This window comes from Choristoneura fumiferana, chromosome 16 (genome assembly GCF_025370935.1).
Source record: "Choristoneura fumiferana chromosome 16, NRCan_CFum_1, whole genome shotgun sequence".
NCBI lineage: Eukaryota > Metazoa > Arthropoda > Insecta > Lepidoptera > Tortricidae > Choristoneura > Choristoneura fumiferana.
The window spans coordinates 1,374,772-1,391,042 of NC_133487.1; the positions used below are offsets into that span (position 1 = coordinate 1,374,772).

Consider the following 16,271-nt stretch of genomic DNA (forward strand, 5'->3'; position numbering starts at 1 on the left):
ATGTGTTACTTTTACGGGTATCCCGCCAAACTATATCGTAAATACAAACTGAGACATGGATGCACAGAAAAACCAGAAAAAGAGACCAGCACTGGGAATCGAACCCAGGTCCTCAGCATTCCGTGCTGCGTGCTATAACCCCTACACCACTGCTGGACAGGAATCTAGACACGAATTTTTCCTATGCATACATATCTCAGGTTTAGGGAAGTATAAACAATTGCTTTGCTCACCCGCGACCTTACGATAGCTAACATTATGACGATGAACTCAGGCTAGGCAGATGGCATGAGAATGAACTCTGATTGAGTTCGAAACGTGTGGTGGTGGTGATATTTTTTTTTATTAAGAGTGGGAGGCAAACGAGCAAGCGTACTGTGCGTCATGGACTGACTTATACTAATGTAACATCTTGTCTTCACAATAAGTAAATAAATTATTGCTTATAGTTTATTGACATGGACCTTCGCAAAGTAACGCCCGATGCACTAAACTATTGGAGGTTTGCAAAATAGTTACTCTAAGTATTGCAAATTTCGTTCGTCTGACAAAATTTCTTCTTTTTTATAGAGCCGGGTTCCACGGTGCACTTGAAGACGCATTCCGAAACGGACTTGGCGGGGAACGACCGCGTGTTGATTATAGCAGACTATGACGTCGACTCCAGCCGCCCTAGCACGCCTGGTAAGTTTTACGGGGTAAAATGGGGAACCCCCCCCTGATAAAATAATAGATGAGTCAATTAAGTTTTTAGTAGGTATATGTAATTCGGTTTCGTAACTAAGGGGACATCAGACACTTTGTTGGAAAAATGTTTGCAATAACTATTAGCATGCTTAGGAGAAGAGCCATGGAGGAATGAGGGCTATCGCGAATGAATTCGCCGCTAGAGGCGCTAGTGTACCGTGAGGTCTTCGAAATGTCAAATCTCATAGTTTTTGGGTGAGCTACGCGGGTTTATTTATAATTAGAATAATTTTGTGAATATTTTGCATTACCTGAAATTAATTATGGCAATTATGCGTTACGGGGCAATGAATGTCTGTGTTTTGAGACAGTTTTGTCCTTCGGAAACTTTTGTCCTCCCTTTTTTTCCGAACAAAACGGGATTAAGCAAAACTGTGGTTTATGGATATTTTTATGGTAGGGTTTTAAGGTGTATTAAATATGATTTTATCTAAACTTTGTTTTAACAGACTCTGAAAGCCACACTTAAAAACCTCACGCAACAGTGCGCCATCTAGTGAGACAAAAAACGATAGCCCTCCATTGCCTTAAAACTGTCACAAGTCCTGACTTTTAGTAGATTTGTACTGCATCAAATTATACTTTTAATAAGTAACTCAGGAGACGTTACCATGGCAACAAGCTACACTAAAAAATGACCCTTCTTCGGGCAGACGGGTAATTTTGTTCCACCAATCTGCAGCCATGTTTTTGCATTAGTCTGTGGTTCATATTCGCTACAGTGAATGACTTTATTAAGTGTATCTAATTTTCCAGGATGTGATACATCTTCGGCTGACATGCTGGATGACGCGGCCGAGCTCAAGCCTGAGACGAGCGACGTCAATGATGACTGGGATTGGTATGAACTTTGTGATCAGTGGCCGTATTGTCTAATCCCCGAGCGCTCGCTATAGCATTCAACATCTCTTTCTACCCTCGTCCATGCCGTGTGACAGAAAGAAGTCGTCAAGAAGATTGTGATGCCAAGTGCGTTAGACAAAACTCTCTGGTTTTACTTCTTGTGTTTATAGTTAGTTTGATGGATCCCATGCATTTTACTATGTCTGTGCCACACGGTTTTCTGCTTAACTTTTATTCTTAAAATACGATGCAAACCAATTAGTTATAGGTGGGTAAAGTAAAAACAAATTTGTTTTGAAAAAAATACCCCAACTACTAATTTTGTAAGTTTCTAGTTTGAGTTTGTATTCATGAACAGTTTGGATGGTGGCTTCCCTTCAACAACCATGGAAAGCACTCCTACAGCTTGGCGGTCGCCGCTGTCACCGCCTGCAGGCGCCGAACGCCTGCGACGGAAGCTCGTCGACAAAACTCTCACCATCAAACTCCATGATTTAGACGAGCTAACGGTGAGTTTGGTCTACTTAACCGATTTTACAGCAGCTTCTCATAAGCCACCGCAGAGTGGAGAAATGAGTGGCGGTCATAGTTGTTCAACACGTGTCTAACGCAAGGGCGCATCCAGGGGAGGGTCATAATCTCCCCCCTGGGCAAAGGGCTGGGTCTATGACAGCAGTAGATATTTTTTTAACTCTAGTTTTAATAAATGTTTTATTTGCAGAAAAAGACTTAGAATTTGATTACACTCAAAAATGTTTTACGCGTGCTTAATACCAAACATGTCGACAAAATCTTCCAACATTAAGGACTTGAATACTGTTTTCTCTATTCCACCAAAAAGTTATGTGGTAGATGGCTGTAGTGTAGGTAATGCTATGATGGGACGGCAGATAAACATAATAGAGTTTCACAGTATAGTCTACACACTCAAATAAAGTAGTATAATATCAAGCATTTTTAATTGTTTGCAGATCCCCTGTCCGCAACGTACGGCTTCCAAACTACACGTACTCCATCCGAGCAAGAACAACACTCGGTATTACATCGTAGTTGAACGGACGTCTAACTATAACCACCAGAAGATTGTCGTCCGATCTCCGTTACAGGTGACTGTAACCATACCAGCCAGTGTACAAATTAGCGAAACACCACAAAGATCAGCTTTGGCGGGTATAAAGCCCAATTTACGAGTAGATCTGCAAGAAGCTTTACATTGCTCCGCTCGATGACCTCTTCAAAATGATTCCCTTTACGACTTCGCAATGGAACTTGCATCATTTTTGTTGCAAGTTTAAACCGGGCTTAAGCCTATCTCTTCCAAGTCGCTATAGTCTTGATAGAGTGCTCTTGGTTGTCGTTTGAGGGTCAGAAGTGTACCCTCGTGACGACTTTTTTGGGCAAAAAGAGTGGTGGTTTTTCCCTGCCTTTCAGACCGCTGTGCTAGAGATTGTAGTTGCCAATAAAGAGCGCTGTTGCCCACTCTCAGATGGTCGCCTGTTACGACACCTACTGGAAGACTGGTCTGTCCTAGTCTAAAGTGGGACGCAGCACGACTAAAATTGTATAAGTAGGGACTTAAACTTTTTCACCTACAGAAAACTAGATTACTTGCAACACATAATAATAATCTTGAGTAGTTGGTAGGTACACATGGGCGGTGGTATTAATTTTTCACCAAATGACCCTCTTGCTCGTTTGCCTAACTCTCATAATCAGCAAAAATAAAACACCATAGACTATTTTTTATCCCGGGAAAAAAGCTCCCGCGGGACGTTGACAAGTAACTACGTTTTCAGCTTCGCAACGAAACCTCGTATCCCCTCGAGCTGTTCTACAAGAAGACGGATTTGCAAGCCATCGGAGCTGAGCTGATCGGGTCGGTGAGCAACCCGTTCGAGGACAAGATGCGGCTCGCGTGCGTGGCGCCGCAGGACACCTACAATGTGCCGCTGTATATCGCGTATCACTGCAAGCTGTTCCTCATGCCTGTACATACTGAGTAAGTATAAGATAATGCTTAGACTTTCGTGATATTCGTTCATATTTACTAACACGCTCGGGAGTTATCAGGCTAAATAACCACCACCATGTGGCCACGGCCACTGTAATGTAGTCGAATGATCCATACTAATATTATAAATGTGAAAATGAGTTACACACGAAACGGAGCGACGGATCGACGTGATTTCTGGCATAGAGATAGTTTATGGGCCAGAGAGTGACATCGGCAACTTTTTATCCCGGAAAAATGCAGAGTTCCCGAGGGAACAGCGCGCGATAACCGAATTCAGCGCGGAAGAAGTCGCAGGCAAAAGCTAGTAATTATTATATTCCTCGTAATTTAGCGTGATAAATCTCGATAATGCTAGTAAATATCAGGAGGTATAAGATTGTATGAGTTAAGGTGACTTTCTGCCAAGATGCTTGCGGCGCACTTCTTGGCAATGATGGTCTTTCCGAAAGCGCTGGTAGTTTAAAAGAAGTGACATGTCATCATCATCATCATCAGCCTACAGCAGTCCACTGCTGGACATAGGGCTCTTCCATGGCGCGCCACAACACTCTGTCTTCAGCCCCTCGCATCCATCCGCCGCCAGCGACCCTCTTAAGGTCGTCCGTCCACCGTGCCTCAGGACGCCCTACACTACGTTTTCCCGTCCGCGCGTCTCCATTCGAGGACTCGTGTGCTTCACCATTCATCAGTCCTGCGACAGACGTGGCCAAGCCACTTTAGCAAACTAATTCTATGAGTAACGTCGGTAACTCTGCCTGCGGCCTACTTTTGAGGAATAAGCGAATTGATTACAAAAATGAACTAGTTTTTCGTGGTGCCGGGCGGGATTTGAATCCGTATATCGACGTTGGTTAACCTCCTGCCGCCCACCATACAACAAAATATGACATCGAAATTTAAAACTTAATGTTCTCATAGATAGTTTTTTTTTGTAAATTTGATGATACAGAGAAAATGACACTTTATTCCTTTTTCAAGATATAAGTTTTATTGCTAACAATATGTACTAGAACAAAGATTGTATCTCCTATCTCTTTGTACAGTCAACGTCATAAATAAGTGATCACTTTTGTACCTTGTCACTTTAACGTCATGTTTGAAAAGCCATACGAAATTGTGTAACGACTGAAAGCGACAAGGTAAAATGATCACTTATTTATGACATTGACTGTACTAGTATTATGACTTTTGAACCTCAGGAGATTAATATTTTTGACAGAAGGGGAAGCGCATGGTATCCTCTCCTGCCAATCCGTCGTAAACATTTTTAACCTAAGTTTGTAATAAAATTTCCCTAATTATTGTTGATATTCAATCCAGGAACTACCAAACCTCGACACAAGGCATCTGGTGGATGGAGCTGGCTAAAGACCTGGACAGTCCCCGGGACATTATCTGCCCGTCCAAGACTGACGACTCCAATGTCTTCGCCATGAGGATACTCACTGTTGAAGGTAGGAAGCTAGGCACTTTGCTGCTTTTGCACTGCACTAGCGACACTCGCTACCCGTGGTGCCATTAATCATTGGTGGTTAGGGACAGATAAGTGGCAGAAACATAATCGGCGAAGATTTCATCTTCTTAATTTTCACAGAAAGTTCTACTTGAACCGTTCTACGTTATAATTTTTCAATTCAAATGAAGTGAAGCTCTCGTCAGTTTCTATGGGCGTGTACACAAAAAACAGGGTCGGTATTTCCATGTCGGTATTATCCCGGCCGGGAAAGAGTGTCACTCTTATTTTTAGTAGTTAAGTGAAATAAATACAGGAAATGATTTAAAAAGCATTTATCTCGAAAGGATTTTCGATTTATACTATTCTTTGTAACATAAATAGACAATCGCAATTCAACTGTTTCAATATTACAGTTTTTATTTGACTTGATCCTTATATAGGCAAAAGCGATTCATCTACCTGATTACTGTAAATGAACTTTTGTGTAAAATTAAAGTGTTGAAAATTATTTGTTATGTCACTAGATTGATTTTTTGTTGCAATGCTGTTAAGCAACGAGTACTGAGAGCTTTTTGGGAGATTTTTATAGCGGCAACACTTCTTATTGTTATTTTTCCTAACCTGTGTAATGTGGCATTGCTGTTATAAATAAATTATTTTCTTTCTTTTCTTTCTTTCTTTATTTGCAGGCTGCCCCTCCCCGAAAGTGACCCGCTCCATCCCCAACTACCTGATCCGCGTGGTGCCCCCCCTCGCTGTATACAACCGGCTGCCGTACGCCGTGAGCGTGGAGGGCGGCGGGGGGGCAGTGACCGCCCGCGTGGAGCCGGGGGAGTGCACTCACTCGCACGCGCTGCCGCCGCAACGCGCGCACAGGCTCACGCTGCACGTACACTATCTGGGGCTGCCGTGGACTGGGAGCTTTACGCTCTCGCCAGGTATAAAATTATTAATTTTCATTTACACTCGCGTGCGAACGTCGCAATTTTCTATACAGTGGTAATTGTCATTGTTGAATACTTAGACAATCTCGTCAAGTCAGGCGCGGCGCACTCCGCGATATAGGTACGATTCTGTAAGTATCAAAACACCCCACGCCGGCGTGGGTTAACTCACGAGGGCCATGAGCACCGCCCGGCATGCGCGCTCGCGGTCTCGCTCGAACTAGTCGCGCCGCGTAACGCTACGTGTAACTGTGTGATTTTTGTGAGGGTATTAGAATATCTATCATGAAAGAGCGTGGTGTTTCGATTTTTGGGATGAGTAGGTATATATTTAAATTGTACAGTTTGAGCGCTGAAACAGTATATGTATAGCGACACTACATAAACAGTATGAAAACTACATAATGTTATCTGAACATGAATTTTTTTTTTGGTAAATTCATGAAAATGTCATTCATTGCAACACTAAAATTCTTACTATTTTCTATTCTGTACATAACATTACAACCGACAAGAGCTAAGCTCTTAAATTAATTATGATGATGATGACATAACGTTACACTAACTAACCCAATTCTGTTCGAAACCATATTAAGTGGGAGTGCGATAAAAGAACAGATAGGTAATTTCCGATTTACCAATGCCCACTGCGGGTGTACAAAACCTTTGAGGCAGCCGACGACGCATTCGGCACGTTACCTTGTACAGTTATAATTTCGTGACCGTCTACCCTGGAATCGGCACAATGCACGCCAATGGCAATATCCCAGGAGACCAGAGCTTACGTCCGTTCCAGACATGACAGAGAAGAACATAGCGATGAGCACCGAGTGCGACACGCAGGGCGGCAACAAGCAGCTGGGCGTGCGCGCAAGACTGCGGCGCGCAGACTGCTGGCAGCTGCATCTACACGCGCCCTGCTGGATCATCAACAAGACAGGCCTCCCCTTGCAGCTCAAGGTAACACGCGCGGCCACAGCAGCTGGGACGCAGACTGCTGGCAGCTGCATCTACACGCGCCCTGCTGGATCATCAACAAGACAGGCCTCCCCTTGCAGCTCAAGGTAACACGCGCGGCCACAGCAGCTGGGGCGCAGACTGCTGGCAGCTGCATCTACACGCGCCCTGCTGGATCATCAACAAGACAGGCCTCCCCTTGCAGCTCAAGGTAACACGCGCGGCCACAGCAGCTGGGGCGCAGACTGCTGGCAGCTGCATCTACACGCGCCCTGCTGGATCATCAACAAGACAGGCCTCCCCTTGCAGCTCAAGGTAACACGCGCGGCCAGAGCAGCTGGGCGCAGACTGCTGGCAGCTGCACCTACACGCGCCCTGCTGGATCATCAACAAGACAGGCCTCCCCTTGCAGCTCAAGGTAACACGGGCGGCCAGAGCAGCTGGGGCGCAGACTGCTGGCAGCTGCATCTACACGCGCCCTGCTGGATCATCAACAAGACAGGCCTCCCCTTGCAGCTCAAGGTAACACGCGCGGCCAGAGCAGCTGGGGCGCAGACTGCTGGCAGCTGCATCTACACGCGCCCTGCTGGATCATCAACAAGACAGGCCTCCCCTTGCAGCTCAAGGTAACACGCGCGGCCAGAGCAGCTGGGGCGCAGACTGCTGGCAGCTGCATCTACACGCGCCCTGCTGGATCATCAACAAGACAGGCCTCCCCTTGCAGCTCAAGGTAACACGCGCGGCCAGAGCAGCTGGGCGCAGACTGCTGGCAGCTGCATCTACACGCGCCCTGCTGGATCATCAACAAGACAGGCCTCCCTTGCAGCTCAAGGTAACACGCGCAGCCACGGCAGCTGGGCGCAGACTGCTGGCAGCTGCATCTACACGCGCCCTGCTGGATCATCAACAAGACAGGCCTCCCCTTGCAGCTCAAGGTAACACGCGGCGGCCACAAGCAGAGGGCGTGCGCGCAGTGATGGGGTGACAAATTAAAATGACCAAGTGCGGGTAACTCGAAGAACTCGCGCTGCTAGGCAGACTTGACACCCCACACTCGTGACCACGGGTACTGCAATGTGGTCGAAACGTCGAGGTAAATATTACTCTTGTGTCACGATAAGTCCCGTTTATGACATTTGAAACTATAAACAGAGAACATCTTCGCCGTTGTCTTCTTTCTAAATTTTTCATTCAAAATCTCATTACTTATTAGGCTGGGCTCACACGGCATTGGCGGCTTTGTACCGATCGTTTGTACTGCAAAAACAAACGCCACGTGAACGACTCTATGTATCATGTATGTATGTGCCACTATTTATTCGTTAGGTACTGCATAAAAACGTGCAGGACAATGCCGTGTGAGCCACGCGTTATTGCTAGTGTTACCAACAGGGCAGCCACTCGGACACAGTGTACGAGGTGACGGACGAGCCGCTGCTGTGGTCCCCGCTGGGCGCGCGCCGCCACGCCGACAAGCTGCGGCTGCGCGCGCACCAGTCGGCGTGGTCCCGCGCCGCGCGCGCCGCTCGCCCCCGGCCTCGTGGTCTGCGCGCACACAGAGCGCCGCATCAACTATAGGATACTGCTCAATGTGAGTGTCTTGAGTCCCCACAAGCTGCGGCTGCGCGCGCACCAGTCGGCGTGGTCCCGCGCCGCGCGCGCCGCCCTCGCCCCCGGCCTCGTGGTCTGCGCGCACACAGAGCGCCGCATCAACTATAGGATACTGCTCAATGTGAGTGTCTTGAGTCCCCACAAGCTGCGGCTGCGCGCGCACCAGTCGGCGTGGTCCCGCGCCGCGCGCGCCGCCCTCGCCCCCGGCCTCGTGGTCTGCGCGCACACAGAGCGCCGCATCAACTATAGGATACTGCTCAATGTGAGTGTCTTGAGTCCCCACAAGCTGCGGCTGCGCGCGCACCAGTCGGCGTGGTCCCGCGCCGCGCGCGCCGCCCTCGCCCCCGGCTCGTGGTCTGCGCGCACACAGAGCGCCGCATCAACTATAGGATACTGCTCAATGTGAGTGTCTTGAGTCCCACAAGCTGCGGCTGCGCGCGCACCAGTCGGCGTGGTCCCGCGCCGCGCGCGCGCCCTCGCCCCCGGCCTCGTGGTCTGCGCGCACACAGAGCGCCGCATCAACTATAGGATACTGCTCAATGTGAGTGTCTTGAGTCCCCACAAGCTGCGGCTGCGCGCGCACCAGTCGGCGTGGTCCCGCGCCGCGCGCGCCGCCCTCGCCCCCGGCCTCGTGGTCTGCGCGCACACAGAGCGCCGCATCAACTATAGGATACTGCTCAATGTGAGTGTCTTGAGTCCCACAAGCTGCGGCTGCGCGCGCACCAGTCGGCGTGGTCCCGCGCCGCGCGCGCCGCCCTCGCCCCCGGCCTCGTGGTCTGCGCGCACACAGAGCGCCGCATCAACTATAGGATACTGCTCAATGTGAGTGTCTTGAGTCCCCACAAGCTGCGGGCGCGCGCGGTCGGGCGTGGTCCGCGCCGCGCGCGCCGCCTCGCCCGCCGGCCTCGTGGTCCTGCCGCGCACACAGAGCGCCGCATCAACTATAGGATACTGCTCAATGTGAGTGTCTTGAGTCCCCACAAGCTGTGGCTGCGCGCGCACCAGTCGGCGTGGTCCGCGCCGCGCGCGCCGCCCTCGCCCCGGCCTCGTGGTCTGCGCGCACACAGAGCGCCGCATCAACTATAGGATACTGCTCAATGTGAGTGTCTTGAGTCCCCACAAGCTGTGGCTGCGCGCGCACCAGTCGGCGTGGTCCCGCGCGGCGCGCCGCCTCGCCGGCCTCGTGTCTGCGCGCACACAGAAGCGCCGCATCAACTATAGGATTACTGCTCAATGTGAGTGTCTTGAGTCCCCAAAGCTGCGGCTGCGCGCGCACCAGTCGGCGTGGTCCGCGCCGCGCGCGCCGCCCTCGCCCCCGGCCTCGTGGTCTGCGCGCACACAGAGCGCCGCATCAACTAAGGATACTCGTCAATGTGAGTGTCTTGAGTCCACACAGCTGCGGCTGCGCGCGCACCAGTCGGCGTGTCCCGCGCCGCGCGCGCCGCCCTCCGCCCCCGGCCTCGTGGTCTGCGCGCACACAGAGCGCCGCATCAACTATAGGATACTGCTCAATGTGAGTGTCTTGAGTCCCCACAAGCTGCGGCTGGGCGCGCGCACCAGTCGGCGTGGTCCCGCGCCGCGCGCGCGCCCTCGCCCCGGCCTCGTCGTCTGCGCGCACACAGAGCGCCGCATCAACTATAGATACTGCTCAATGTGAGTGTCTTGAGTCCCACAAGCTGCGGCTGCGCGCGCGCCGACCAGTCGGCGTGGTCCCGCGCGCGCGCGCCGCCCTCGCCCCGGCCTCGTCGTCTGCGCGCACACAGACGCCGCATCAACTATAGGATACTGCTCAATGTGAGTGTCTTGAGTCCCCACAAGCTGCGCTGCGCGCGCACCAGTCGGCGTGGTCCCGCGCCGCGCCGCCGCCCTCGCCCCGGCCTCGTCGTCTGCGCGCACACAGAGCGCCGCATCAACTATAGGATACTGCTCAAGTGAGTGTCTTGAGTCCCCACAGCTGCGGCTGCGCGCGCACCAGTCGACGTGGTCCCGCGCCGCGCGCGCCGCCCTCGCCCCGGCCTCGTGGTTGCGCGCACACAGAGCGCCGCATCAACTATAGGATACTGCTCAATGTGAGTGTCTTGAGTCCACAAGCTGCGCTGCGCGCCGCACCAGTCGGCGTGGTCCGCCGCGCGCGCGCCGCCCTCGCCCCCGGCCTCGTGTCTGCGCGCACACAGAGCGCCGCATCAACTATAGGATACTGCTCAATGTGAGTGTCTTGAGTCCCCACAAGCTGCGGCTGCGCGGCGCACCAGTCGGCGTGGTCCCGCCGCGCGCGCGCCGTCGGCCCGGCCTCGTGGTCTGCGCGCACACAGAGCGCCGCATCAACTATAGGATACTGCTCAATGTGAGTGTCTTGAGTCCCACAAGCTCGGCTGCGCGCGCACCAGTCGGCGTGGTCCCGCGCGCGGCGGCCGCCCTCGCCCCCGGCCTCGTGGTCTGCGCGCACACAGAGCGCGCATCAACTATAGGATACTGCTCAATGTGAGTGTCTTGATCCCCACAAGCTGCGGCTGCGCGCGCACCAGTCGGCGTGGTCCGCGCCGGCGCGGCGCGCTCCTCGTGCCCGGCCTCGTCGTCTGCGCGCACAAGAGCGCCGCATCAACTATAGGATACTGCTGCAATGTGAGTGTCTTGAGTCCACAGAGCTGCGGCTGCGCGCGCACCAGTCGGGCGTGGTCCCTGCGCCGCGCGCCGCCGCCCTCGCCCCCGGCCTCGTCGTCTGCGCGCACACAGAGCGCCGCGCATCAACTATAGGATACTGCTCAATGTGAGTGTCTTGAGTCCCACAAGCTGCGGCTTGCGCGCGCACCAGTCGACGTGGTCCCGCGCCGCGCCGGCGCGCCCCATCGCCCCGGCTCGTGGTCTGCGCGCACACAGAGCGCCGCATCAACTATAGGATACTGCTCATGTAGTGTCTTGAGTCCCACAAGCTGCGGCTGCGCGCACCAGTCGGCGTGGTCCCGCCGCGCGCGGCGGCCTCCCCCCGGCTCCGTGTCTGCGCGCACACAGAGCGCCGCATCAACTATAGGATACTGCTCAATGTGAGTGTCTTGAGTCCCCACAAGCTGCGGCTGGCGCGCGCACCACAGTCGGCGTGGTCCCGCGCCGCGCGCGCCGCCCTCGCCCCGGCTCGTGGTCTGCGCGCACACAGAGCGCCGCATCAACTATAAGGATACTGCTCAATGTGAGTGTCTTGAGTCCCCACAAAGCTGCGGCTGCGCGCGCACCCAGTCGCGTGGTCCCGCGCCGCGCGCGCCGCCCTCGCCCCGGGCTCGTCGTCTGCGCGCACACAGAGCGCCGCATCAACTATAGGATACTTCTCAATGTAAGTCTCTCACCGTTAGGATACCTACTGCTCTACTTGAGTCTCTCATAGCTTACGGTAGGTACTAATTAGGGTGAGTCCTTTGAGTTGAGGCCCTACAAATGCTAAGATTCTACAAGATTACACTATCGCTCCCGGATTTGTTGTTGCACGCACGAAAGGCGGATCAACTATAGAATACTGCTCAACGTGAGTCCCTATTGAGTCCCTACAAAATTTATGGTCTCGTGTGACATCTTAGGATACAAATTAACGCGAGTCCCTTGACTCCCTACAAAAGTTAAGGGCCCATTTAACGTAATGTTGCTTAACACGACTTATAGTCTCGTGAGACAGCTTGGGGTACTGCTCAACGTGAGTTTCTTACAGTTTACGTGAGTACTGCTTAACATGAATCTTTTGAATCCTAACTTAAATTAAGATTCCATAAGGCGGCATCATAATAATCTACTAGCGAGTGTTATCGTCAACACAATGTGTGCAGGAATAGCTTACGGCGAGATAAATTTGAGAGCAAAAATTTGATCAAACATATCTGAAGCGGTGTAGAAGCGTGTTCAGATATTTTTTATCAAATTTTTGCATCACAAGTTTATGAACTCGACTGTACTTACGGTGGCTGATGAGTTAATTGCTCACTCAGGGTCTGTCATCCCTAAAACAATTTACCGATTTCATTTTTAACTTTTAGACTGCAAGAATAATTTGATTATCTGTTTGTTTCTTTGTGTGTTCAGGTAACTCTCTCCGAACTATGCCCGCAACTAACAAAAATCGTGACCCTCCTCCCATACTTCCTCGTGTACAACGACACGAAACGCCATTTGCGTTTCATGGAGGAGAACGAAGCGGCCGACCTGTGGATCGACTTGGCGCCGCAGCAATGTACACCGTTCTGGCCGCAGACTGATTCCATGGCGATGCACTGCAAGTACAGGGATTCGGGTGTCGTGAGCCAGCACTTCCCTATTACGAAGAACCACTTTACTGTTTTGAGGATGGACAAAGGGGTAAGTCTAATTTATGGTATACCTTCACTTGACCGAATTTCATTTGCCCGAATTTCAGTTGCTATAATATTCAACCGCCATAATATTATTTCGTATAAATTCATTTTCACTACTCATTGTTTACCATATTAATCAAATGACAGAATCTTTGTTTCCCATAATATTAATTTCAATAATTTCATTTTTCATAATCATTGTAAGACATAAGTATCACATGCCATAATATCATTTGCCATCCATTTAAATGGTGAGTATCGACACTTTGTAAGTTCATAGTTTTATACTTGACTGTAATATTTAAAACAAAACATTTTTTCCTTTTGAGTTAAAGCTATTTGTCACCCGTGACTTCATATTTATAATTTTCCAGTAAACTATCATACTATGTTACGAGTATGTCCTCCTTTGTAACTATCTGCGTGCTAAAGTTCATCTAATTATTTTTATTTATTTTATTTTATTTGACTGGATGGCAAACGAGCAAGTGGGTCTCCTGATGGTAAGAGATCACCACCGCCCATAAACATCTGCAACACCAGGGGTATTGCAGATGCGTTGCCAACCTAGAGGCCTAAGATGGGATACCTCTAGTGCCAGTAATTTCACCGGCTGTCTTACTCACCACGCCGAAACACAACAGTGCAAGCACCATCATCTAAATCTGTTAGACGTTATTGCATGGTTAAATAACAAAGATCTTAAACTTTCTCAGTTATGATGATAGGTAAGGTACAAAAATACATTATTGATTGGAAAGTATCGGCGTTATATGTCTAATTAAGATTGGCTTTTGGAATCTTTTTGTAATTTTTATTTCAATTCCAAATTTTTTGTTACTTTTTTTTTAATGTTTAATTTTTGTTTTAGTGTCGCTGCTTATGTGACTTAATAAGAAACAAAACCGGCTGAGATATGTGATGCATAGGAGAAATTCGTGTCTGTACCGTTGTCCAGCGGTGGTGTAGCGGTATAGCACGCGGCACGGAATGTCTAGGACCTGGGTTCGATTCCCAGTGCTGGTCTCTTTTTCTGGTTTTTCTGTGCATCCATGTCTCAGTTTGTATTTTCGATATGGTACCTACTCGTTTCAGTCTCTTTGCCTATTCATTAATTTCATACGTATAAAATGTAACTTTTGCTTTGTATGTATCCCGTTATCTTATTACCTACTGATCGAATAACAAACCAAACAAAAAGAGAATCACCTTCAGCTCTGGTTGGCGTCTTCCATATGCACCCCAATAAAAATAATTCGCCCATAAAACTGTCCTAAATTACTAACATAATCTATAATCTTCACGGGCCATATTTCGTCTTGGGCCTCCCTGGCCTCTCGAGCGACAGGGTTCCATCGCTGTGAAGAGTATAGGCGGTTCCTTTGGAACGGTGGGACCATATCTTAATGGCTTTGAGGTGCGCGTCGCTCTGCTCCTTCGCCGCTGACGCGGGGGGCGCCGGCTCGAGGGGCGCATTGAGTGATGATGATGATGATGATGATGATGATGATGATGATGATAAAACCGGTGATGGTGCGCCGTATTTGTTGTTTGACGTCACCTGAAACAATTGGTTATATGTATTAGTTGACGATGTCATAAGAGTAATAATTATGTCGTATTTTAACACCCCTCTTTTTGCGTCGAGGGTTAAATATATCAAAGAAAAAAGTGACTGTTAAAGTTTTTTTTATCAAATAGCTGGTAATCGGGCATGCGGGTCACCTGATGGTAAGCGATCACCGCCACCCATGGACACCTACAGCATAATTAGGACTGCGGGTGCGTTGCCGGCCTAAAAGGGAGGGGGATAGAGAAGGGGGGAAGGGGGAGGGGAGTGGGGACTGTAAACTTGTCAATAATGCGCCAGTTGGTGGCATGAACATGAAAAAAAATTGTTGTAAACTCCTTTCACTACTACACTTTACTCACATAGATTCTATTTGCATCTATGTTTATGTCCATGATTAATCGTGCCCATAAAATACTTGTAAGTATCATTTTATCTCAATAAATAATTAATCAAATAATTGGTTACGGCGTTACTGTCTTTGTCCTAATCAACGACTAAAATTAGCAAGGCGTATCAATTAACTTCATTCATAACTAAATTACTTACAGTATAATGCGGCACTTTGTACGAACTGACTGTGTCCAGTTTATAATCGTTACTCATCAGAGGCAATTCGCCAAAATTCTTCGCTTCATAACCTGGTCTTACAACGGTCGGTACATTGCTCGTGTAAGATATGTCAAAATCATCTCTAAGATTCAGCGGTTTTGGGAGCTCTTCTTCTTTCATCATTTGACTGTCTGTAAACAGGTTAGCGGGGCCGTTTCCAGGCGGCATGTCATTAATCTCATGATGTATATATGCGTTTAAATATGATATTTGCTTGTTCTGCATCGATTCTTCAGTTTGCAATGGTGTGTTAAGATAGCCGTTGTTGTTGTTAACGTAAATTAAGTTAGATTGTGTCGCATCTTCAACGTAGTTCAATACGTCTTCGTTGGGTGCGTAGGGACCGTTGTAAGACTTATGATCATTATCCTGAGACTTGTAATTGTTAGTGAACTGTTCTGGATTTGTATTTGGCCTGTATGAGTACTTTTCGTCTTGTTTGAAATGCGAATACTGAGTATCTGAATCTTGCGATCTATAAGGACCGTTTAAATTGAATCTATGTTCAATCTCTTGTGTTTTATAAGGAGAGTTTTGTGAGTAACCCTGATCAGTGAGTTCTTGCACGTTAGTTTTGATAATTTTGCTCTCTTCTCTTTTAAAAGGTCTCTTTTCAATAAAATTGTCTCTGATCCGATCCTTTTCAGCTGCGCTTTCAATGATCTTATCCAAATCTTGTTTGCCTAAGTATTTAACGATATTACTGATGTCATCATCCCCTAGCCCGCCGTTGGGTCTTCTACTAACCTTGGGTCTGCTTGGGTATGCGTCTTCTTCATCCATCATATAGCCGGGTGGCGGAGTGTACGAGAAGGCACCTTTCGTCAGATGAGTGACGGGAGGTCTCCTATAGAACCTCTGCGGCGGGTTCGAATAGTATTTCCCTCGTTTCATCCTTATGTGTATCGTCTCATTCAAAAAGGCGTCACTGTACATTGTAAACACTGTCAAGATCACTAACGTTAAATGTAACATTGTGACACTTTCTTTTTGCCGTGTCTGTCTGAAACTGAGCTTCAGTGCGTGCGCGTCGTCTTATAATAGCTAAAATGAAAGTGGTGACAATTGAATTAGCGGTGTTGGCGTAATGTTGACTTGTGTGATAATTCTGTTATGTTATTGCTTGTTTCCTGTCGAACGGCACTTCCGAAATGGTGAAATGTGAATATTAGGCATTTCATTAAAA

At 49.2% G+C, this 16,271-nt stretch overlaps 2 protein-coding genes across 2 annotated transcripts in view; one reads left to right on the forward strand and one right to left on the reverse strand.

Moving 5' to 3' along the window:
- Positions 1-16,271, forward strand: part of LOC141436253 (intermembrane lipid transfer protein VPS13A-like) — an 82,259-nt gene that overhangs the window by 46,971 nt on the left and 19,017 nt on the right. Inside the window, exons 38-48 of the mRNA XM_074099154.1 lie at positions 571-684; positions 1,504-1,588; positions 1,949-2,099; positions 2,562-2,696; positions 3,387-3,589; positions 4,925-5,058; positions 5,750-5,998; positions 6,801-6,964; positions 8,354-8,409; positions 8,567-8,693; positions 12,635-12,907. Coding sequence (XP_073955255.1) covers positions 571-684; positions 1,504-1,588; positions 1,949-2,099; positions 2,562-2,696; positions 3,387-3,589; positions 4,925-5,058; positions 5,750-5,998; positions 6,801-6,964; positions 8,354-8,409; positions 8,567-8,693; positions 12,635-12,907 — 1,691 coding nt within the window. The remainder of the gene's footprint in view (positions 1-570; positions 685-1,503; positions 1,589-1,948; positions 2,100-2,561; positions 2,697-3,386; positions 3,590-4,924; positions 5,059-5,749; positions 5,999-6,800; positions 6,965-8,353; positions 8,410-8,566; positions 8,694-12,634; positions 12,908-16,271) is intronic.
- On the reverse strand, positions 13,785-16,222 carry LOC141436249 (uncharacterized). The gene is made up of 2 exons (XM_074099151.1): positions 15,023-16,222; positions 13,785-14,464 (listed from the first exon to the last, which is right to left on the reverse strand). The coding sequence occupies exons 1-2, from the start codon at positions 16,058-16,060 to the stop codon at positions 14,204-14,206; spliced, it is 1,299 nt and encodes a 432-aa protein (XP_073955252.1). The 5' UTR covers positions 16,061-16,222; the 3' UTR covers positions 13,785-14,203.

Excerpts from the sequence above, each read along its gene's own strand:
- LOC141436249 (XM_074099151.1), bottom strand. The coding sequence starts at position 16,060 with ATGTTACATTTAACGTTAGTGATCTTGACAGTGTTTACAATGTACAGT. Across the intron at positions 14,465-15,022 it reads ACAAAGTGCCGCATTATACT|GTGACGTCAAACAACAAATA; the intron begins GTAAGTAATTTA and ends CAATTGTTTCAG.